The 24286-nt window shown below is 45.0% G+C and overlaps 1 protein-coding gene across 2 annotated transcripts in view; it reads right to left on the reverse strand.

Moving 5' to 3' along the window:
- Positions 1 to 450: 450 nt before the first annotated feature.
- The window catches only part of LPAR1 (lysophosphatidic acid receptor 1), a 137541-nt gene continuing 113705 nt past the window's right edge, over positions 451 to 24286 (reverse strand). For both annotated transcript variants that reach the window (XM_019555073.1, XM_019555071.1), the window contains exon 4: positions 451 to 2733. In XM_019555073.1, coding sequence (XP_019410618.1) covers positions 2432 to 2733 — 302 coding nt within the window. In that variant the 3' untranslated portion in view covers positions 451 to 2431. The remainder of the gene's footprint in view (positions 2734 to 24286) is intronic.

Here is a 24286-nt window from a genome sequence, read left to right on the forward strand (position 1 = left end):
TTAAAGTGTTGCAATAAACGAGATTCTTTTTTAAGCTGAAACAGAACCCTCCCCATCTTCCGAGCCCTGTTATATTAACAACATTGGCTATTTCACCAACTGGATAACTCCTTTTTTCCTTCCTTCCATGATCCACCTGAATACTGTCCTTCTGACCATTGTATCTGAAGTCAGAAATGCCTACAAGGAATAAAAGTCACTATTAAACCTAGATGTTGCATCACCTCTGTTTGAACTGCAGGAAACACTGGGGGCAGAAAAGTCTATTCTAACCCATCTTTACCTCCTTACTAAAGCAACTAGTGGAAAAGGAAGTACATCTGGATGCTAAGGAGAAGAGGGATTATGGATCAGAGGGGACATCTTCCCCAACCTGTTCTCCTCCTTTTGCTCCTGTATTGCTCCTTCCTCCTCCTGAACAGCTGAGAGGCATGCAGACAAAACACTGTATACTCATTGAGAAAACTTTATTAGTGGCTTAGCATGTAGACTCTTCTTAAAGTTCAAAACAGCCCACCTTCTATTTCTTAATGTAGTTAGTTACAGAAGTGAAAAATAATGGGCTCATTTATTTCCTCAATAAGTATTAATATAACTGTGTGTTTTATACAAAGTAAGTGCAAAAACAAGCTCTTGGTTTACTGGCAAATGGTCCCTGGACACTTCTCGGAGCACCCCCACCCCTCTGTCTGCTCTCACCTGTCCTACTTTCCACTTGGCCTTTATGCACATGCTGAACATCACAGGTAGAGATTCCGGCCCCATCAAAATCAATGGTAAAACTGCCACTGACTTCAGTAGGGCCAGGATTCCAGCCTGTCCCTTGGCATTTATACTTTCAGTTCTCCGTACTTAATTTCCTTTTTCAGGTATCCTTAAAATCTACATACGCTAACTCCCCCTCTACAGAAGCTTCATGTTGGAATACTAGCATAACATTCCAGAACATTACACTGACTGCTAAACCTCAAACAAAAGTATATAGGCATGTAACAACACAAATAATGACCTGTTAATTTTTTTTTTGGTTGCTGTACGTTACATTGTTATGCACATAGCCATGTAAAATTTGGCATACAAAGGTCCCAAGTTCTTTATATTAAAGATACTTTCCCTATAATTTAGTCATGATTCGATTGATGGACTTTGATTAACATTAAATACTGCTGGCATTTTATATTTAGATAAGTGGCATTTGTTTTTAAAGTAACCACAACTGAAAAAGCATCCATATATTAGGTTGGCTTGTCATAACGGTATATATAAATATAAAGATGTTTCAATTAGAGTGATAGACTATAATATATTTGGTCTCCTTCTTAAAAAAATTGTACCTTAGCTCCAAGTAACCACAGAGGGTAATTAATTAACAAATACCTTTGCTCTGTGCAAAACACTCCAGAATATTTCATTCTTTAAAAAAATCCCTTTTGCATTCTCATGTGAATGAGAAAAGCACTTCACCACCATAAACAGATCTTAAAAACAAAACATGTTGTGCCTCATCTTACTAATGTGACTGTGGCTCTTTTAGAGCAGTAAAGATGTACCTTACATTAAGGAACTGACCATGAGTAACTTGGGACCCCTTGTATATGTTACATATTTTATACCACACTTCAAAAAAAGAAAGTTAAATACCTTGTGACTAGAGCACTGTTTATTTTATAATCTAAACAAATACTGTAATACAGTCTATGCTTTTCTATTTTCCTGAAAACTTTACAATGAGCATCGTTTTTTTTAAACATACAATCTGCATACACAAAAAACATGCATGCTCCTAACACCAGCAAAGATAAGAACAGTCAGAATTTCCATCATTTTTCTGTTGCCTGCATTAGAAAAAATAATTTTGTTTTACTGTAGTAATGGCAGTGTAGCTAAGAATACAAAGACTACAGCTTGGTTTTTCTTCTCGCTCAGAAAGTGTCCATCACAAGCATGCTGATGGCGATAAATATTAAGTGTTTATTAAATGAAATGTATTCTTGTGTTTTTTTTAAAGACGACTAAGTGGCTACATGTAAATGCAGTGAAGCAGGTACAAGCTTAATTAATCCGAGCTGATTCCAACTGGCACCAAGACAAAGCAGAGTCTGACAGTCTAGTTAGTGTAGTCAAAACAAGAGTTTCCAAAGGTTACTTAAGAATTTCATTGCAAGGAATCTGCTTTCCACTTTCAAAAATTAGAAATAAAAAGAACGAAGGGCTACAGCACAGCCAGTTCTGCACACAAAGCAGGTCTTGTGCGAAAGTGGGTTTTCTGGATGAAATTTCTGTAGTCCATTAGTGTTTAAGAGCATCTGGTAAGTTTGTTACTTTTCCTGCTCCCTGTGCCCACCCCTCTTCATATGCAGGTTTTACAACCTGCTATTGTTCATCCATCGCTAGGTTCTCGGTGGTTCTTTCTGATTTCTTTGGCCATTTTTTAAACCACAGAATGATCATTACTGTGCACCCCTGCCAAGATCGTGTGATTGAGTGATGAGGCAGAGCGGTCCGAACCCTCTGTTGGACCATTGGCATTCTCACTGCGCTGACAACACAGGATCTGCTTGAAGGTAGCACTCATTTCCTTATCCCGGTAGGAGTAGATGATAGGATTCATGGCAGAGTTGAATTCAGCAAGTAGCAGAAAGAATTTTTCATAGGCTAGGACATTACACTGAGGGCAGCAAACGTCAAGGAGCAACAAGACTAGTCCTGGGGTCCAGCAGATTATAAAAGCACCTAGAAAGAGAGAGAGAGGGAGAGAAAGAGAAAATGTAATAGTATCACTGCACAGATCACACAAAATGCAATGAAGATGATCTGGCCGAAGGCAGCAATATTTAATTTCCTTTGCCTAGAGGAATATCCCACCACAGTTTATTCATTGATCTGATGAGAACTACATATTTTAAAATCCAAAAGTATTTGCTCAAAAGAGAAGCATCTCTCCAAGCACTCACAACCCTACATGATACACTTTGGCAAATATATTCACATTTAAACTAGATGATGGGGAACATTTTTCCATTTCAGCTAAGGACTGCTGATTAATCACCCTTTTGCTCTAAGCAACGTTGATGCAATTTACTGCAATTCAAACTAACAGCAATAACAAAGAAAACCCTTTTGTTAGTACTGTGAATGAAGTATCAGAAGCAGGGAAAAGCGGTGCTGGGAGCAATTCTCAAGGAAAAGAATGCGCGGGTCCTGTTAATCCATTTCAGCCCCATTATGTAACTGAAAGTACTAAATACATGCTCTTCTTGCACTGAAATGTCATCCTTCCATGGCTTTATTTCCTTTCATAGAGTTCTATTCAGCAGACATTCAGAAGCTCCTCAAGCTTCAGTAGCAAGAATGCCAAAGAGTCTTGCCCCGATTAAATACACTTTTTCCTTCCTTCTCCACTTGCAGAACAACGAGTTGGGAAAGCCCAGAACAAAACTACATTTAGTGGGCAATGAAACCAAATATTTTTTATTTTAATAGGGAAACTGTGTTCAGCTATTTTCTTACTGTACACTTAAATATGTATTCAGCATACACCGAGAGGGGAAATTGTTACACATGAAAACATTTAAACAAAAAGAAAGTTTAAGATTTCAGTGCTCCTAATATTTCTTGGATTTATATCTGGAAAAATCAAGTCTGAACAGAAATGTTTACAACAGACAGCAGCAACGCAGTTTCTGGATGCTGCCTTTTTAAATCTATTCTATTTGGCTTCTTATGCCACACCATTACTATAGTATCTTATTATTAATAGATCAACATTGTGTTTGAGGAGAGCAACCCTGGAGAAAAAAAATTTAATATGCAATTTAAATCTACCACTTTTCTTCTGTGCACATCAAAAAGGGAGATTGCAATTTTCTTTCTTAAAAGCAAAAGAGTGAATAGCTGCCTGATGCTAACAATGTGATCTCCAGATCAAACTAAACCCCTACAATAAAATGATACAGATACCTTGCCTCTGTAGGTGCCTCCCATTCAACAAGCTCTACTGAAAATGCTATGCTACCAGTGACCATTATCTTAAATCTCAGCATTGTTAAAACTGAGTATCTAGGTTCAGCTCAACTTGCTGGGCTGTTATAGGGAATATGGCAGTCTGTAAGGATAGCCCAACCATGCACTCTACTTAAATCTTTCATTAAGGATCACCTAGAAGTTTTCTTCCAGTTCAGAGTGCAGTGACTCTCTTTCTTAGGAGCACTGTTCCTCTGGGTACACTAACCTTCTGCTTTAGTCTGCTTGTGATGATGTGGGCTGGCAACTATGTGGTTCTTTACTGATTTTTGAAAGGTCAATCAATGCACTTTCAAAATTCAATGTACTCAATGCCACAGGTTGACAGGTTACTGGACCAGCTAGGAGCTGCCCAGTATATGATGACCCTTGATTGGACAAAAGGGTATTGGCAGATCCCATTAACACCAGAAACTAGAGAAAAGACAGTATTTTCTATCCCCTTTGATTTATACCAATTCTAGACGTGGGGCCCCAGCCACATTCCAGAGGCTGATGGACTGAGTGCTGCAGCCCCATCAGGGATGTGCAGTAGCCTATCTGGATGACATAGCAGGCTACAGCCAGACATGGGCAGAGTACCTGGATCTTGTGGTCATGGTGCTGTGGTCACTCGGGGAAGTGGGTCTAACCACAAACCCAGCTAAGTGCCACATGGGCAAGACTGAAATCACACACCCGGGGTACACCCTGAGGAATGGCCAATTACAGACACTGGTAGACAAGGTCCAGGCCTTGCAGAGGTTCCCAACACCAAAACACAGGTATGCTGGTTTCTAGGACTGGCCAGTTACTCCTGACAGTTTATAATGCCATTCTCTTCAACTGCAAGCCCCCTCACAGTCCTTCTGAGGGGTGACCATCCTCAAATGGTTCAGTGGACCAGAGAATCCCCCCCCAGTATGCTGCACTTTGAAGGCTTGCTTAAGCAGGGAACCAGTCCTGTACAACCTGGACTTTTCAAAGGAGTTTATATTCCAGACTGATGCTTCTGGAATGGGGTGGGGGCAGTGTTGTCCTGAACGGTGTATGGGGAGGAACAAGCCATCCTCTATTTGAGCTGGAACCTATTTGCAAAGGGAAAAGAATTAGTCTATCATTGAGAAAGACTATCTGGCAGTAAAATGGATGGTGGAAGCCCTCAAATATTACTTGATGGGCAGGACCTTCACCTTGCCCACAGAGCACACACCCCTCCACTGGTTACACACCATAGAGATGACAAACCCCCAAAGTATACCTGGTTCTACAACCCTTCTCCTTCCAAATCCATCACGGGCAGAAAGATCCATTGCAATGTGGATTTTTTTTTTTTTATGGGTGGGGGAGGAGGTAACCAGGGAGGGAAATACCCTGAAAGAGATCTTGAGGGGAAGGGTGCATGATGGTGTAGGCTGGAAAGGTCCTGGGCAAGGAAGGGGAGAGCTACTGGGCTGCGCTGGCTTGCAGCCAATGGCAGGCCTCCAGGAGTGGTACAGAAGGGGGAAGTCAGGCTCAGAGGGGAGAGGACTGTGACTGCTGACTGAGCCTGGCTTCTGGTCAGACATCCTCTGAGGAGCAAGCCATGTGTATTCCCAGGTCAGTGTGGGTGTCTGGACTGATTATAGCATGGGGAGCAGGGAGATGCCCAAGTGCCCCTTTAAACTGCTACTTTGTTTATGAGCTCAATTCACAATGACCTACAAATCAAAATTTCTTCCCCTGTTGCTATGTGGCTGAAAGAATAAAATCTAGCAGAACCGCATGTCAAGTCACATCTGGGAGGATAAAAACTGCATCCTGACTGCTTATGAGGGAAGTACTTTGGCATCCCTCACAAAAGTCCCATTCACCCTTACAAGAACCCAGACACATCAAGATCAAGAGTATCAAAGGCAGTTGATAGATTTATAACCCATTAGTATGGACAGCTGGGCTATGACATTCATTAGAGCTGGACCTCCAACTGGTTAAACCCCAATGGAATTTATCAGATGACAAGATTAAACACTAGATTCGTAACAGACAACTACTTTATATTAGAAATATGAAGATCAGCCTTCCCAATGAGCCACACAGCCAAGAGAAAAGGGGGGAAATAAGGAGTCAGTTTAAGGTAGGCTGCTAGGGTAAACCTTTGACTTCTCTTATAGGGATTAACCACCTGCTTGGGAAGCTAGCATAAACCTACCCTCCTGCAGGAAAGAGTCAGCAGTCTCCTACTTCTGAACTCTCATTAGACACGAAAGGGCATGGGTCTGCTTTACGTGTTACTGGTTAATCTTCACTCCCCAGTTTTAGGCAATCAAAAGGAACTGAAAAATCAGTGCAATTGTCTTTCTTTTCCTGGAACAAACCCTCTCTTCCTAACATGACCAACTTTAACTTCAAAGTAGCTGAAAAATAAAAGCTTAGTGACAAGCCGTTAGGTGAAGGAATATCTACTTGAATACTGTGAGGTGTATATGCTGAATGTGCACCTGCCAATTGAAAGTCACTTTTTTGTTGAATCTGCTTATGGCAATGAATGCATAGCTTTACTTCATGTTTACAGTATATTCCATACTTGCCGGCCTGGAAGCACTCTCTTACTTGTTGCTGGAGTAATTTTTTTATGAAAAATAGTTGGATAAACACAGCAGATCTTCCACCAATAACAATCTGCTGATCTACATTTTGCAAATACCATGTGAACATTTTTGATCCAAATTACAGTCCTGTAGAAATTACATATTACACATTCAACCTAAACAGGTTAGGCAGTACTGGACTCCTACCTGGCTTTATAATGTCATGTGTTTCCTTTGTTGCAATCTGAAGACTGGCACTGAGGCAGGAATGTTACAATCCAATGAATTTGAAAGTCAAGGACAAAAGATGGCAATGGTGAGAGAACAATCTAGTGAATGTGAGTGAGCTGCTGAAAAAAATCTGCTAATGTTTCTTTTGTTCAGAATTTACCCTGAAATCCTATTTTTAAGAGGGTTTTTTTGTCTTTTTTATATCAGAAAACAAGAATATCAAATAATGCAAAAAAACTTTCTGCAAAGAACTGTAGGAAGTTGAGAAATGGCAATTTCCACCCAAAGAAGCTTGAAGAAAATACTATTGAATAGAATTCTCCTTCAGAATATATACACCTCTATGAATACCTCAGTACTAAAAATGGTCCAACAAAGAATGCCCCCACCCCTAATGGGCTTGGGACTGTGACAAGAAGACCACCCTTGTAAAGGATGACAAGTCCTGCATAGTCCCTCCCAGCCCAAATGAATGAGAATGAAGGGGCCAGTTGAAACACCACCATTAGAGGCCATCATCGACATTCTGCCCCCTGCCATGCATGCTGAGATTGTGAGCTAATTGAATGAAGCGACAGAGATATGAGTTTGAGAACAAGAAAAAATAAATACAATACCCTACCCCATATCTGGAATAGAATTCAGTCCTTCTGTTTCCCAGTTCACTGGTTTAATCACTAGACCATATTGCCTTTGTGATCTTAAGTTTTATTCCATGTACTAGGGGTGACAATAAAAGAAATATGGACACCCAGAACTGACTTTGTGCAAACAAGCATAATTTTAAGTTTCTGAACAGACTTTTCATTTAACAGTAGGAAGCAAAATCCTCCAAACCAGCATTTCTCAACCCATAGGTTGCAACCCGAAAGTCGGCTGCAAGAATATATGAAAGGGTTGCGAGTAAACTTAAAAAATGGATTCTTCTTTAAAGGAGAAAAACATGGGAAACCATGGCTTTTCCTTTGCAGGTTGGCAGTGTTCCATCCCTCAAGGGGCTGCTTAGGGCCCCCCTGCCCCACACACCCACCACGTGCTCCACACCCCGCTGCCCCATACACCCACCCCCTGCCCCACACACTGGAGGGTGGGGGGCAGAGGGTCGGGAATGAGGGGCACTGGGTTGGGACTGGCCGTTGATGTTTACAAATGGGTCCTGGTACAAAAAAAGGTTGAGAACCACTGTTCCAAATGACCCATTTGGTCTGGTGTTTTTTTCAGTCCCCTGAGATTTTTATAGCATAACATCCCACCAGGCTACCAGCTCCTGTGGTTCACTAATTTTAAATGTTTACAAACAGCAGTGCAAATAATGCCTAGATTCTCTCACATGTGCTGTTTAGCTATAAGTATCCCAATATTACACTGGAAAACATCATTCACAATAAGCGTAGGGAAGAATTGGGAATAATGGAAAGAACTGTATAAATTTAAATTTCTAGTACTAATTTTAATCTTAGTGTGTATTATGAATGCAAATACAAACTCCTTCCTCTAAAAATAAATTAAACCTGAAAACTATTTTTTAAATTTGGCTTACATATTTATTAGACATTAAGACAAAGTGATAATCAGTTAGAAGCGTGGTTCAAACCCTCTCCTGCATCTCAGTCTGCCAGAATATAAATATTTCATGTCCAATAGCATGAGATTTGAAAGCTCAGTGCCAACGAAATACCAGATATTGACAAATCTTGTAATTTTGGACATATATCCTCTTCAAAGCAGAGGGCAATCCATTTCAAGTTTTGCTTCCTGAATTTTTAATCGACATTTTACAAACAGAATCCAGCCCATTTAAAATGACAACAGAGTGCAGCTCTATCCCATTCAATAAATTAATTCCAGTCTTATATCAGAATATAATTCGGAAGTACTAGGAAATGCAGTCATATATTAATAAAATGAAAGCATGACCATCCAAGTTAGCTTTCAACTTTTTATCTGCTCTTCATTTATTTTCCTCACAGTGGAGAGAGGGGGTGTTTTGCATATAATGAAGAACATCTTTCTATGAAAACGATACTGAATTTTTTTCACACGCTACATGCCCCAAATAAGCACCTTGTTTTTGGAAGGCATAATATGGGGGGGGGGAGATTTTTCCAGAGTCATGACCAACTGTGTGACACAGACTATCCAGGAAGTGTGACATCCCAGGAACAGCCTGAGTAAGGCAGCAGGAACTTGGTGTGGCAGGATGGCAACAAGGCTAGGCCCCAGACCCTTGCAAGGACAGAAGCAAGAGTGTTAGCTCCTTACTGTAAATAGTTCTTTATAGAAGTTCCTGTAAATAACAGTGTTGTTTCCATACCACAAGCCTCATCAAGATACTACAGACTGCATGCAGCAGCTCACTTGCTCTCAGCCAGTTCAACTGCTACTTCAGGCATAAGCTGTGGTACTTGGCCAATATATACTGTGGCTATGAAAACAACAGAGGACTTCTGCTTGCTGGGGCCAAAGAGAGAAAGTAATTTTGGCAGTCATTAGAGCAGAGTGTCTACTTGCTTCCATTACTCCCTGCTTCATTCCATCAAAGAAAAATCAGCATCTCCTCTTAAGATATGCCTCCCAATTTAGGAGGGCTGATTTTTTGGGAAAGGGCATGGGTGGTAATATGAATAAATAAAGCACGGGTAAGGACAGTGTAACCACATGACTATTTCTCTAACTACCCTCCTCTCACATGATGCAACTTGCCAAGGATTCACATTCACGGTCAATATGTCAGAGATGGTCCTGATACAAGTGTGCAAAGCACCTAGCCCATTTTAGGCACTACTATAATCTAACTAAATTACATCAGTCTTACATCATCACCACATTTATCTGTCTTGGATAATATTTTGGGGTAATATGTTCCAAGTTTGGGAAAGGCCTGGAAAAACATGGCATAGCATTGCAGCATAATTCCATTTATAAAAAGTGAAAAATTGACATGGATGACAGATGTACAAAAATCAAGCATTTTAAAAATGTTAAATTTAAATTTTCTGTCCTTTGTTAAAAAAAGCAAACTAAAAACAAAACAAACAAACAAATAACGCCCCCCCCCAGGAAAATATGCCTGACATCTACCTTTGATAAACTGGCATCCCACAATACTAGCTATGTGGGACTGTACTGTTACGTTTGTTCAACTGGGATGGAAAACACAGGTGCTAGCAAAAATAGAGAAGTCCAGAATAGGGAAGATATGTCTGAACAAAACAATGTTTAATTTTGGGCTTGAACATAATTTCTATGCGATTTAGGCCAACCAGTTCAAAATCTGTCAGTCTGGTTCACCACTAAGGTCAGGCCATTCCTACTAATACAGGTTGTCTTAAATCAATGGCTTTTACACAAACAACATGAGAGCCAATGTAAGAAAAAGAGACCCTCTTCTGAAGAGACAGACTTCACTGGAAGCAGATCTGAAATATTTGATGGAGAAGAGAGAAACCATTTTCAATGTGTCTGATGGATTTCTGTTATTTTTAAAAGCAAAAGCAGACACGTGGCAGGTCCAAAAACACGGGAGGGTAGAAGGACTCCAAGCTGTTGCCCCTCTACACACAAGTCAGGCTTTATGCAAAGGAAGAGCACTTGGTCTACATTTACCCAAGGTCTGTAGATTGTGTCTTTTTATTACTGCTGCAGCACAAAAACAGAGTCTTGTTTTAGCTGGAAATCCATCCAGTATTAACTGCCATATAATTCTGTATTAGGATTCATGTTAATAAGGATATTAGAAACTTACAAACTAGTGAGTGCTTGGTCTGAGCTGGGCAAAAGGACCACTCCAGTCTAGCCCCACCAGCAAGCACTAGCTTTCTCCAGCAAAGAGGTGCAGAGTAAGGTAGCTGCCATGTTCCCCTATTTTACTTAGCAGCAGCATGCCTGCTTGTGGCACAACACATCCAGGAGGTCCTTGTGGGCCATTATGCCTCTATTCTGCCCCCTACTGAAGGCCCTTGTTTTATGACACAATTAAGTCTGAAACCTTTACAGATTTTCAAACCGGATGCTGAGGATCTGAGTGTGCTAATTTTAAGTAACCAGACTGAATGGCAACTCTTAAAAGTTCCCCGAATTGCAGACAGAGCATTTCCTCAGTAGTACCTTTTCACCTTTTTACCTACAAGGAGAGGAGAGATTACATTTATTCTATGAACATTTATTTTCTTCTCCTTTTATAATAGCAAAACAAAACAGAATGCGTCTGGTCCTGCCAAGTCACACACCACTGCGATTCTTCTATTCTGGGTTTTCCAAGCTCTAGCCCTCCCTCACTACCCCCCGCAAATGGGGGATGAGTATCAGCATTTCTTGTGAATATATATTTTAAAAAAATGTTTCACTTGGACAAGGAAACAATGAGACAAAGCTAGAAGGAATGAAAGAGGCGGCCAAGGTAATAAAATCTGAAAGAAAGGCAAAAGGAAGGAAGGGGAAGTTATTCCAAGGCTCTGATAAGATGTGATTTATTCCAAAGTGCTCCTTCATTCTTGCTTAACCCTGTAATTTACTGCCTTCCATCCTGGACCTAACTATAGCATTGCATTTGTTGTCTTCAGGCTTGCTTTTAAACTTTTCAAATCCATTTCCTCATCTGAAAGTTGGGGATAAGAAGACTTAGGGCTAAAAGGTTTTTTGGAACATAGATAATATTTTTGTTCTCTTTTGCAAAACAGGGCCTTTCAGAAAGAGAGAGTTTAGATCCCTTCCACGTCTAATTTTTTTAAAATGGTGAGCCTTTCTGCTGGACCCCTCTGTTCACAGAACCTTTGCTCTCCAGTTACCCCTTTCCCCCCCATTGCCCCTCTCTACTCAAGAAATGTCTTCAGAGCCTCATCTGGCCCTCTCCTAGTCCTGATCCCTTTACAGTATTTTGGATTAAGCAGCTACCTCTCCTGTCCCCATTCTACTGGAGACCTTGAGAAATGGGAGGAGAGGGATACTGAATGATACATGTTGACTTTTTTGAGTAAGGTAGGAATGGAGAAAGCCATGTTTAGTACCTGGCGCTCTAGCTAGGGATGCTGTGAACGTGCATTAGGAAGTAAGGAAAAACCTCTGTTGCCTCTCTGACAGAACAGCTCTCTGTGGAAAGGCAAACGATTCTGAAAGAAAAAAACCTACCTCGCTGAACTCAGCCAGAACAAGCTGTAAGATATGTTGGCAAGAATTACATTATACTGGGACAGAGCTGCCATTTCAAAGAAATTCTGAACTAAGTACAGAGGCCTAACACTGTAACTCAGAAATGAGATGAAGAAGAAACCGAATCCTATTAGAAAACCTATAAGGGAAACCCTATGGTTGGCTAAAACATGATTAAACATAAGGTCAAGGCCCTCCTATAAGAACAACTTACATAGATTGTAAGGCTGGAGGGGACCTCAGAAAATCATCGGGTCCAGCCCCCTGCACTGAAGAGGAAAGATAACTGGGGGTCGGGTGACCCCAGAAAGGTGACCTGAATTTGATGGATGAATTTCTATAGGAACAGTGATCTTGTTGTACAGAGTGTAATGGAACCTTGTCTACAAACAAATACTACCAATATTCCCAACAGCTTCTATCACTTTGGAGGGAGGCCGTATTACTGAGCCAATTCTTTGGTATGAATTGTGGATGACTAAGGAATAAGAGTCATGTTCCTTTATACCTCTGCACATGAACGGAGTCATATTCTCACAAATGTCTAGGTCAGGGATAAGAAACGTTTTTTGGCTGGAGTGCCGAAAACCCCCGTAACGCCTACCTTGGAAGGTGCCAGAATGCCAGCATGCCGGAAAAACAAAATGAGGGTAAGAGGTACATGGCAGGATGCCATGCTTGTGCCTCTTACCCCCCGCCCAAAGCCCCTGCCCCCCATCCCTGCTGCCCTGTGCCCCCCAGCCAAAGCCCACCCAGCCCAGGCTCTGTGGCTGTCAGCAGGTACCCAGAACCTGGGCCAGCTGCAAACGTCTGCTGCTTCTCCACCCTGGCCCTGGCCCCAGCTGCCTCCCAGCCTCAGACCTGGCCCCAGGCTCCGGGCAGTGCTCCCCGCTGTGCTGCCCTAGCCGCTTCTTCAAGGCAGCATTGGAACTTGGTGCGGCAGGGCACAGAAGTGGTGCAGAAAGCTGCCTGCTCCCAGTTCCCCACTGCCCTGCCACATTTCCCCTGCAGGCAGGGGCAGCAGCAAGGGCACAACTCCGCGCTGCTGCCCGTGCTGCTCCTGTGCACACAGGAGAAGTGTGGCCTGGCAGCGGGGAGCTCGGAGCAGGCAGTTGTCTGCGCCCTGCCATGCTGGGTTCCAACACTGCTTTACAGAATTGGCATGGTCAGCACAGCGGGGAACATTGCCGGTATGTGTTTCCTCCACAGAGCCCGGGGCTGCGGCCGGGAGGCGGCTGGGAAGCAGCTGGGGCTGGAGTGGAAAGGCAGTAGATGTTTGCAGCTGGCCCAGGTTCTGAGTAGCTGTTGATAGCCACGGAGCCGGAGCTGCTTGCAACAGGGCTTCCATGGGAGCAGCCCAGGCTCCATGGCTATCAGCAGCTACCCAGACCGGGGGCTGGCTGCAGCTGGGAGGCTACAAACAGCTGCTGCCCTCCCCCAGCCCCAGTCCCCAGTCCCCAGGAAGGCAGCACGTGCCTGCACTGCACCTATTGGGGCTGGGGGCAAAGGCGAGGAGGCAGCAGCTGTTCGTAGCCTCCCAGCTGCAGCCAGCCCCAGCTCTGGGTAGTTGCTGATAGCCACGGAGCCTGGGCTGCTCTCAGCAGGGCTTGCAGCATCCCAGCTACCTGCTGGGAGCAGCCCAGGCTCCCAGTTGGCAGCAGCTACCCAGAGCTGGGGCCAGCTGCAGCCGGGAGGCTGCAAACAGCTGCTGCCTCCCCAACCCCAAAGCATGCCAAGGAAAATGGCCTCGCGTGCCATGCTTGGCACGCATGCCAGGGGTTGCCTACCCTGGTCCAGGTTTTACCTTGTATACATTATACTGTATATTTTGCTGCAAATATTTCTATGAAGGGATGCAGGGTGTATTTTATGGTTACACAAAATATTAGGCTATGTTAATCTCACCATAAAACAGTATTTGGCATGTACATAATCTAAGAGTACATGGAGTAAGAGAACTAAAGCAAAGAGAGGATGAGAAAGAACTTGCATGGAATGAGGGAAGATGGTAATGGTATTTTGGAGGCAGAATGCTAAATATCATGAGACGGGAAACTCATCCTATAGCAGTGACCACAGTTTATCTCCAGCTATAATCTACTGGGCCCACCAATAAAAAACCCTGTATACATCAGTGTCTCAAAGTGATCTGTCAGTTGAACAAAACTATGAAGAATATGTCTAGGAACAAAAGTTACACATAAACTGGTTAAAGTGATCAGAAACTAGTTTAAACCTGCAACTGAAGAAAAGTTCAGTGCACATAAACCAGTCTGAAAATGCCCGAAACTGGTTTAAGATAAACCTGGTTGAATGTAGTATCAGACTTAACTGATTTGGGTCAAGCTGGTTTATAGAACTTCTGTCCCAGACCTCTTCCTGGTTTAAGTTAAATTAGAGTCCCTCAGCATCCCGGCATGCTTTTTAGCCCTGAGCTGGGCTGGGCTGTCTGCTCCAGTGAGCAGGGCTGGTCCTGTCCCTGTCTTCCCTAGTTGGAGCTCCAGCTATCTGAGAAAGAGGCAGGAGACTGCAACATCTGTCAGGCTTCCCAGTACTCCTCCCTCCCCACCTGCTGCTCAAGCAGGTATTCCCCTCCTCCTGCCCCTCTCCCACAGCAGGGACCCTAGTGGCATGGACCACAGCCACCATCTGGCCATGCCCCCCATGCTAGCTAATGCTGAGAGGTATCTGTGTGTGTATCTCCAGTTTCACTGAAACAAAGGCAGACAGAACATCCACTTAGAGCTAGAAGATAGTGGCTTTACAAATGCAAATGCACCCTGCAGATAAGAAGAGCTTGAAACTAATGAGAGATGTGTTTGTTGTCTTTTGTAGGGCTTGAAGGGCTGACAAGCAACCCTACTGGCTTGCTTCAAAGGCCACAATCTGTCAGTGTTCAAGAGGGGACAGAAAGGCGTGAAAATGACCTGGTTTGCAGTATCACCAACAGATGCATGCAGTCCACACAAGCAGTTCTCCCCTCCTGAATCAGCACATCCTGCTGGAGCCTGGCCATGACGCCCCTCAGCTCAGCACTGTGGAAGGGAAGGAAGACTTGCTCTAGGGCCCACCAACTTCTAGCCTGAACCACTGCAGGCATGTGCCTGCATTTCCTGATTCAAAAGTGAAGGTCTATCCACTTTCAAATCAGTTCAATCTGTGCAGGTTAAACTAACCTGAAAGATTTTATCAATTCAGGCTTGGGTTTTATCAATGTCTGTCCCTAGCCTGTGGCTACAAATCCTGGCCCATCTGAAGTCAAAAGAAAAACTCCAGTGGCCTTCAGTGAGGCAAGGGTTCACCTCAAACTTTGTCATGTTTTTCAAAGAACCTTGACCTTATGTTTACAAGGAATTTTTTTTCTAAATTTCATCTGCTTGCACTACATTCACCTCTCTCCTGCTCCTGTGCACTCTAATTTCTCTCAGATTCCTCTTTCAGACTTTTGAGATGTTGAATACATTCTTGCTCAATAATTTCTGGATAATCTGTTACAAAGAAAATCTGACTTGCTCTGCTGTTTCTTTTCCCTCCCTTGATAAATATACCATGCATGCTTCTGATTGACACCTGGTCTCCATCTATTTTAACACTACGGTAAAGAACTTATTCATATTTAACAATAGTTATCTGTCAACAAATTACTTTTTCTCTTAGGAACCTGACTCCTCCTTTCTTGGAATTCTTAAGTGATTTAATTCTTCTAATGATTTAATATCTTGTGAAAGCTTCCTGGTATGCTCCACCTTTCCTTTGGTTGTTGTGCTGGGATTTGCATGTCTCTACTGCAAACAGAGCATCAGGTGCCAATATCTATTGGCTTCACAGAACTGACTTCATTCCTGGGTTTGATATTTAATATTTCACCTGTGATCTTCTTACCTTTAAGTACTAACTCATATACACAAGATACACATATACAGAGAACTTATTTGTACCTCACTGCAGAATTGCTCAGATCAATGTTTAGCAGAAATCACTGTCTATATCCACATTAAATTTCTACTATGCTTCATAGAATATATTTCTAAGTGGCATAGAGGATACTTTGGCAAATATTCAGAACTCCTTTCTAGTTCTCTACCCGTACAAAATCACTACATGTTTAGAACAAATACTTATAAATTAAGCAAGCAGAAGTCTTCATCCCCACCTACAGTGGTGGGCTGGAGAAAAGATATGGAGAGCTAGCAGAGGAGAAAGAGCACATTCCATAAGCAAAGGCCTCTCCAAGGTTGGGAGGATTGAGACCACTGACACCGAGAGGAAGCGACAGGTGGTGGTCGTTGGTGGCTTCCTTCTGTAGGGAACAGAGACATCCACCTGCCAGCCTAACCTGTTGCCGCAGAAGGTCTGCTGCTTGCCCAGAGCCTGGATCCAGGATGTCATGGAAGGATTACGGAGACTTATCTGGCCTTGTGACTACTACCCCATGCTGCTCATCCATATGGGCACCAAGGGGGACCCTAAGCAGATCAAAAATGACTTCAGGGCTCTGGGTACAAGGGTGAAGGAAGCAGGGGCTCAAGTCTTGTTCTTGATCCTTCTGGTTAAGGGGAAGGGCCTGGGGCAGGAGTGGATGCACCTTACATATCAATGCATGGCTGCAGAGATGGTGTTACCAGTAGGGCTATGGCTTCTCTGACCCCAAGATGTTGTTCCAAGAAAAAGGATTGCTAGGAAGAGGTGGGATCCACCTGACAAAGAGGTGAGAGTATCTTCACAGACAGGCTTGCTAACCTAGTAAGAAGGCCTTTAAACTAGGTTTGCTGGGGGATGGAGACCAAAGCCCTAAGGTAGGTGGGGAAACAGGTAAAGTGAAAGAAGCACAAGCAACAGGAGGCAACAGGAGAGGTCTTCTCATTCTTTCTGAGAAAGTAGGGCAAGTGGCTAGTTATCTCAGAGGTATACAAATGCACAGAGCCTGGGAAACAAACAGGGATAATTGGAAATCCTCACACAGTCATAGAACTATGATGTGACTGGAATAACAGATACTTGGTGGGATAGCCTGCATGAATGGAGCATTGTCATGGATGGATATAAGCTGTTCAAGCAGGACAGGTAGGGGAGAAGAGGAGGAGGAGTTGCTCTTTATGTAAAAGAGCTGTAAGATTGCTCAGAGCTCCAGTATGAGATAGGCCTGTTTAAAGTCTCTGGGTTAGGGTCAGAGCAACAAGGGTGATGCCAGGGCAGGTGTCTGCTACAGACCACCAGACCAGAAGGATGAGGTGGATGAGACTTTCTTCAAACAGCTAGCAGAAGTTTCCCAGTCACAGCCCCTGGTTCTCATCGGGGACTTCAATCACCCTGACCTGTACTGGGAGGGGAATACAGCAGTGCACAGACAATTTAGGAAGTTTTTGTAGAGTACTGGTCTCAAGTGGAGTGCCACAGGAGTTGGTTTAGAGGCCAGTTTTGTTCAATATCTTCATCAATGATCTGGAAGATGGGATGGAGTGTGCCCTCAGCAAGTTTGAAGATGACACCAAACTGGGTGGAGTAGCAGATACCTCATCAGAGACCTAGATGAATTGGAGGACTGGACCAGAAGAAAGCTCATGAGGTTCAATAAGGATACATGCAAAGTCCTGCACTTAGGAAAGAACAATCCCATGCACCTGTTCAGACTGGGGACTCACCGGCTAAGTATAGAATCAGAGAAAGAAGGACTGGAAGGGACCTGTAAGATCAGCAAGTCTGGTCCCCTGCCATGGGGAGGAGGAGGTATGGGCTCAAATGAGCTCAACAAGGGCTTGTCCAGCCTCCTCTTGAACACTGCCAGGGATGGTGACTGCACCACCTCTGCTGGAAGTGTATTTCAGATTGTGGTTACCTGTTTGAAAATAAGTTTTTCCTTACGTTTAACCTAAACTTTTCCATGACGAGCTTGTGTCCATTGGTCCCTGTCCTCTCAGGGGGCGCTTTTCTAAAAAGTTGCTCTCCCAGATCCTGGTGTTCTTCCTTGACATATTTGTAGGTGGCTACAAAGTCACCCCACAGCCTTCTTTTACTCAGACTGAACAAACCCAGGTCCTGAAGTCTCTCCAGTAGCAGCTCTGTAAAAAAGGACTAGGGAGTTACAGAAGACAATAAGCTGAATATGATTCAAAAGTGTGCCCTTGCTGTGAAGAAGGCTAATGGCATACTAAACTGCATGAATACAAGTGTTGCCATCATGTTGAGGAAAGTGATTATTTCACTCTATTAGGCAGTGGTGAGGCCACATCTGGAAGCTATGTCCAGTTTTGGGGCTCCCCACTACAGAAATGATGTGGACAAATTGGAGATGGTCCAGCAGAGAGCAATGGAAATGGTTAGAGGGCTGGGGAACGTATCTTATGAGGAGAGGCTGAAGGAACGGGATTTATTTAGTCTGGAGAAGAGAAAATTGAGGGCGAATTTGATAACAAAGAGGATGGAGCTGGACTGTTCTCAGTGCTGGCAGATGACAGAACGAGGAGCAATGGCGTCATACAGCAAGGGAAGTTTAGATTAGATATTAGGAAAAAACTTCCCACCGGGGGTAGTAACTTCTCACTAGAAGGGTAGGAAAGTCTTGGAACAGGTTATGCAGAGAGGTGGTGGACTCTCCATCCTTAAAGGTTTTTAAGTCCCAGGTAGAGACAGCTTTGGCTAGGATGATACAGTTGGGGATGGTCTTGCTTTATGTAAGGAGTTGGATTAGAAAACATTCTGAGGTCCCTTTCAGTGCAAATTTTCTATGATTCTATGATTTAAAAGTGATTTTTCCTCATTATTCTTTAGGTTGGATCTATAAATTTAAAAGGTCTGTGCTGCCTTTGTGCAAAAGACACCTTTGAACAATATTTTCCTATATTCCCACACTTAAAAAAAGATTTCCTGAAGTGTTAATCTTATCCCTTGACTTCCTCCATTCTCTAGTTATCTTCTCTTTTGATGCCCATGATCTGTTTAACTACTCAGGCTAGGGACAGACATTCAAAAAGCCTGAGCCTGAATTGATTCAATCTTTGCAGGTTAGTCTAACCTGTCTAGGCTGAACCAGTTTGTAACCATGTAGACATCCCCTCTGGACTGAAGAAATACAGGCACATGCCTGCAGTGGCCCAGGCTAGCAGCTGGGGGGTGCTAGAGTAGCCATCTCTTGCCTTTTCTTCCACAGTGCTGAGCTGAGGGGGAGATGTGGCAAGGCTGGGGAAGGATGCTCTGATTAGGGAGGGACAGAGCCAGTGGGGAGTTGCACAGCATTTACTTACACAGCAGGGAGTTGCACAGTATTTATCAGCCCATTAGGAAAACAAAAGTCTGTCTCATTAGTTCAAGCTCTTATTTTAGCTTCAGAAAGCTCTAACCACACCTCTCAGCATTAGCTAGCATACCACCTGGGGGAGGAAGAAGGGCATCAGTCAGAAGCCAGGCAGGTGCTACTGTGCCCGCCATTTCTGCTGGCGCTGTAGCCAGCTAGGAAGCAGAGGAGCTTAGCCAGCCCAGTTTTAGACCAGAAAGCCCTGCCCAGGGCTGCAAAGCATCTTGGATGCTGGGGGACTCTGGTTTAAGTTAAAGCAGGAAGGGGTCTGGGACAGACATTGCATAAACCGGTTTAACCCAAATCAGTTAAGTCTGATACTACATTCAACCAGGTTCATCTCAAACTGGTTTCAGCCATGTGTTTATATGCACTGAATGTCTGTTCTGTTACAGGTTTAAACCAATTTCTTATCGCTTTAACTGGTTTGTGTGTAATATCTGTCCCTAGCCTCAAAGTTATCTCCTTTCTATAACAGCAGGCTACTTGTCCAGCACTTTCTAGCCCCTAAATGGCATGTATGGTAGTTCAGTGAATTAAAAATTCTTAAGGTTCAATCTTCAACTTCTCAATTTCTCCTGTTACTTTTTTTTAACAGTGTTTGAAGCACATGCAATTCCACTCTCACTGGCTTTACTGTGTTCCAAAGTCACCGTTTCCTCCCGAGTTTTTGTTAGATATTTGTTTGCATAGACGCATCCTGCTCTGGCATCCATGTGGCACCAAACTCCAGTGGCAACAGACAAGCTGCAACAATGATTCTGAGATGACTCCAAAAATAACCTGCCTGAAATCTGCTACACAGCATGGAGCCATTCTAGTAGAAAGGAATACAGAAAACTTGACTGCAGAATCTCTTAGATTATTGTGTTTAGCAGAAATTATGAAGGAATGTGAGACTGTCACAACAGCACAAAGTGCTGGTTAATATTCCTAAATATTATACACTTCTTGAACAGGGGGTGGCATGCAGGGTGGTCCTAAAGTCTCCACCAGTGTTTTTTTCCCCCTTTCAGAGTTACATCCATCTCTTTTTGCTGTCTCCAGAGTTTTCAGTGCTGAGCCTTTTTCCACAACCACACAGCACTGGCTGTTCCTGTGGTGTGGTAGCCATGTTTTCCCTCCCTCTTCTGCCCACAATGCTGCTCTAATTCTTCATTACACAATGGGGTGCATTTCACCATGCTCTTGGGAGGCTCACTTGAGCTTCTCAACCTATGATGAAGTAAAAAGGTAATTCCTTCTCCTGTCACTGTTTCAAGCTCTTGAAACTTCCCAGTTTCATGGCCCCCAAACAAAAAATGCTCAGAGGAAAACGAGAGGCAACAGGTACAGAGACAACAAGACTGACTTTGAAAATGCCAGGGTTCTGGATTCAATCTGCTGGGATATTAATAACTTATGCAAAATGAATTTGGTAGTCTCTATCCAAAACTGCCATTGGTGACTTTGTGAACAATGCTACAACAGAAAACGAAAGGACTAAATGAGTACAAAGATTATCTGCATTGGGTTTCAACTATAGGTGCACTGATACGTTGGTCCAATAACAGGTTGGTATCGATATAAAGAAAATTGACTATGTTGGTGCGACAGGGGCAAGCTCCCAGGCCCGATCTCAGTTATTAGCTTGCTTCATGTCTCTGGGCAAACTGCCCGCCTTACTCTCCTGCAATGCCTTGTTGTAATTTAATTATAATGGTAATTAGGTGGGAGGCTGCCCTTTGAGCACCCTGCTGTAAAAGGATGATATGTACATGCTCCAACCATCCCCATATGTGTCCCATGCCTTGCAGATGTCTCAGTGCATGTTAAATCTCCAGCTCACGGCTGGGCCAAACTGGGCACACAGTTGTGTCTCTCACATGCTGCCCTCACAGGCCACACTGCCTCCTCTGAGTGGGGCTGCTTGCTCTCCGCCCTCTCTCACAGGGCCTCTATCATTCCACCCACTCCGGGGCCATTCATACCGCCCTGCTCCCTTGAGCAACCCCATAGGGCCATCAGGTTTTGCTCTCCATGCCTCAATCAGTTCTGGCACAGCCTTTTGGACCTCTCTCATGGCCTTCATCTGCAGGGAACAGGGCCATTATTCCACTCTGGGCAATCTCCGCCCCTAGCCCCACACCAGATCACAATGCAGCAAATGAAAAAGCTGACCTCTTTAATGAATTATTTGTCTCCATATTCCTGAACAGGGACCGGGACCGGGATTACAGACGGACCCAGGGGAGGCGCTGCCATGCTTGGTATCAGGAACGACCTAGTTAGGGAACCTCTGGAGGGGTTGGATGTGTTTAAATCAGTAGGTCCAGATGCTCTCCACCCAAGGGTGCTGAGGGAATTGGCAGGGGTCATAGTGGGGCACCTAGCATGGCTTTATGAGTGCTCGTGTGGCTCTGGCCAGGTACCAGAGGACTAGAAAAGGGCCAGTGTGGCCCCCCCATTTACAAGAAGGGGACAAAGGAGGACCTGGGTAACTATAAGCCAGTGAGTCTCACCTCAGTCCTTGGAAAGACCTTTGAGAAAATTATCAAGGAGCACATCTGCAAGGGCCCAGCAGGGGAGGTAATGGTCAGGGGCAACCAACATGGGTTCATTGAGGGCAGATCCTACCTAACTAACCTGGTTTCCTTTTATGAACAGGTCACGAAATCCCTGGATGAAGGTGCTGAGGTAGATATCATCTTCCTGGACTTTAAGAAGGCCTGTGACACTGTTTTCCACCACATTCTCTTAAAATGAGACTGCGGGATTGATGCCTACACAGTCAGATGGGTTGCAAATTGGCTAGACAGGTGCACCCAGAGAGTGGTGGTGGACAGGTTATTTTTGACATGGAGGGATGTGGGCAGTGGACTCCCCCAGGGCTCAGCTCTGGGGCCTGTACTGTTCAACATCTTTATCAGCGATCTGGACGCTGTCCAGATTCACTGACAACACCAAGATGTGGGACGAGGTGGGCATACTGAAGGGGAGGGACAAAATCCAACTAGATCTAGACAGGCTACAGAGGTGGGTGGATGAGAATAGGATGGAATTCAATGCAGACAAGTGCAGGGTACTGCATCTCGGGAGAAGGAACCAGCAAGACACCTATAGGCTGGGAAACACCCTTCTTGTCAACACAGCGGCAGAAAGGGATCTTGGAGTCACTGTGGACTCCAGGACTAACATGAACTATCAATGTGAGGAAGCGGTTAGTAAGGCTAACCGCACCTTGTCATGCATCTACAGATGCATCACAAGCAGGTCCAGGGAGGTGATCTTTCCCCTCTGTGCGGTGTTGGTCAGGCCACAGTTGGAGCACTGCATCCAGATCGGGATGTGGCTAGCATTGAGAGGGTCCAGAGGAGAGACCCTTGCATGGTCAAGGGGCAGAGGGTCAGGCCCTACAAAGAGAGGCTAAAGGGCCTGAATCTATTCAGCCTCGACAAAAGAAAGCTGAGAGGGGATCTGGTGGCCATTTACAAACTCACCGGGGGGAACAATGGAACTGGGTGAGACTCTGTTCTCCTGGGCACCACCTGGGGTTACTAGAAGGTAACTTCGGGTGGTGCCCAGTAGTAGGAGATGCTACTTTACAGTTAGGGCTGCCAGGCTCTGGAATGGGCTCCCAAGGGAGGTGGTGCTCTCTCCTACCTTGGGGGTCTTCAAGAGGAGGCTGGACAGATATTTGGCTGTGGTGTTATGACCCCAGCACTCGTTCCTGCCCAGGTGAGGGGGTCAGACCTGGTGATCTGTTTAGGTCCCTTCCAACCCCAAGTACTATGAAACTACTCCGGGGCTCTGGGATTGAACATCCACCTCAGGCTCAGGTGCTTCCCTACAAGCATACCTGGCCCCAACAACGCTTCCCTCTGTCTAGGGCTCAGGCTCTTCCACCCCTGCAGGCTTAGGTGCTGCTACCCAGCTTGCCTGATCCACCTCACTAGAGTTCTCCACTCTTTTGGGACTCAGGTGCTATGGCAAGCATACCTGTCCCCCTCCCCCGCACACACAATGCCCACAGAAAGGTGGGGGTGGGAGTTTAGGCACCCCTACCTGCCTTTCACTGGGGAGGTTCACAGTCCTGGCATTTAAGTGGTACTACTCTGCCACAGGCAGTCACACCAGGCCTCACTGTCCCAGCATGGTGCAGTTTTCAGTCATGCCCAGGACCAGGGGCTGCCTCTTTCCCCACAGTCCCTTCCCTTACCTCACCTCCGAGATGTTCCTGGAGCTAGTAGCTCAGCAGGGTCATGTTCTTCCCATGCTGGCTAGCAGCAAACTGCTGCCCCAGCCTTGAGAACTGTGCATTAAAATGGCTGCCCTAATCAGCCACCTGCCAGCTACCTGCTCCAGCCCTTGAAGTGATGGAGCACCGAAGCTGCTCTGTCACAATTGGAAGGTCGGCCTGATGCGGCTGATAATTTGGCCAATAAATGACCATGAGTGCACAGAGCTGCAGCACAGCACGCAGGCAGTGAGGAGCACAGTCCGGCAGTGTGGAGAGCTGCATGCAGCTGGTAAGTCTGTTGTAGAGAAAGGGGAGGAGGGAAGGGGTATGGAGGCGCAGATCAACATCCCCTGTGGTGAGGGAGGGAGCAGGGCTGGGGCTGGTGTAGGTACTGTCTAGCCACGGTGGGGTGGGCAAGAGACAGTTGCAGTTTGTCTAGGGTGGTGTGGGGAGGGGCAGCTCCCACAACTGCACGTCACTCGTTTGGTGGCTCGTCCAACAACTCCCACCACTCATACAGGAGGGCACGGGGCATGAGGGGGTGTGCGAGCCCCCAGATCTGTGCAGGGCAGGCCCAGCAGGCTGCAGCTGTAGGCTGGGGCCAGGGGCCAGACTGTGCTCGGGGGGGCGGAGGTGGTGTTGTGAGGGGGCTACGCGGGGACAACAGTGAAATTTGGGATGGCTGAACCCCCCCCCCCTCTCCTGTAGTGCCCTTCCAGTACCACTACCGCTCGCCTCGAGCACAGCACTCGCTATAGCCTGCCTGGCCCACCCAGCACAGCTCTGGGGGCTCACCCCCCCTCCCCCCCAAACAAGCCGCCGGAG

Source organism: Crocodylus porosus, unplaced genomic scaffold (assembly GCF_001723895.1).
Source record: "Crocodylus porosus isolate Cpor-Errol unplaced genomic scaffold, CroPor_comp1, whole genome shotgun sequence".
In the NCBI taxonomy this organism is placed as follows: domain Eukaryota; kingdom Metazoa; phylum Chordata; order Crocodylia; family Crocodylidae; genus Crocodylus; species Crocodylus porosus.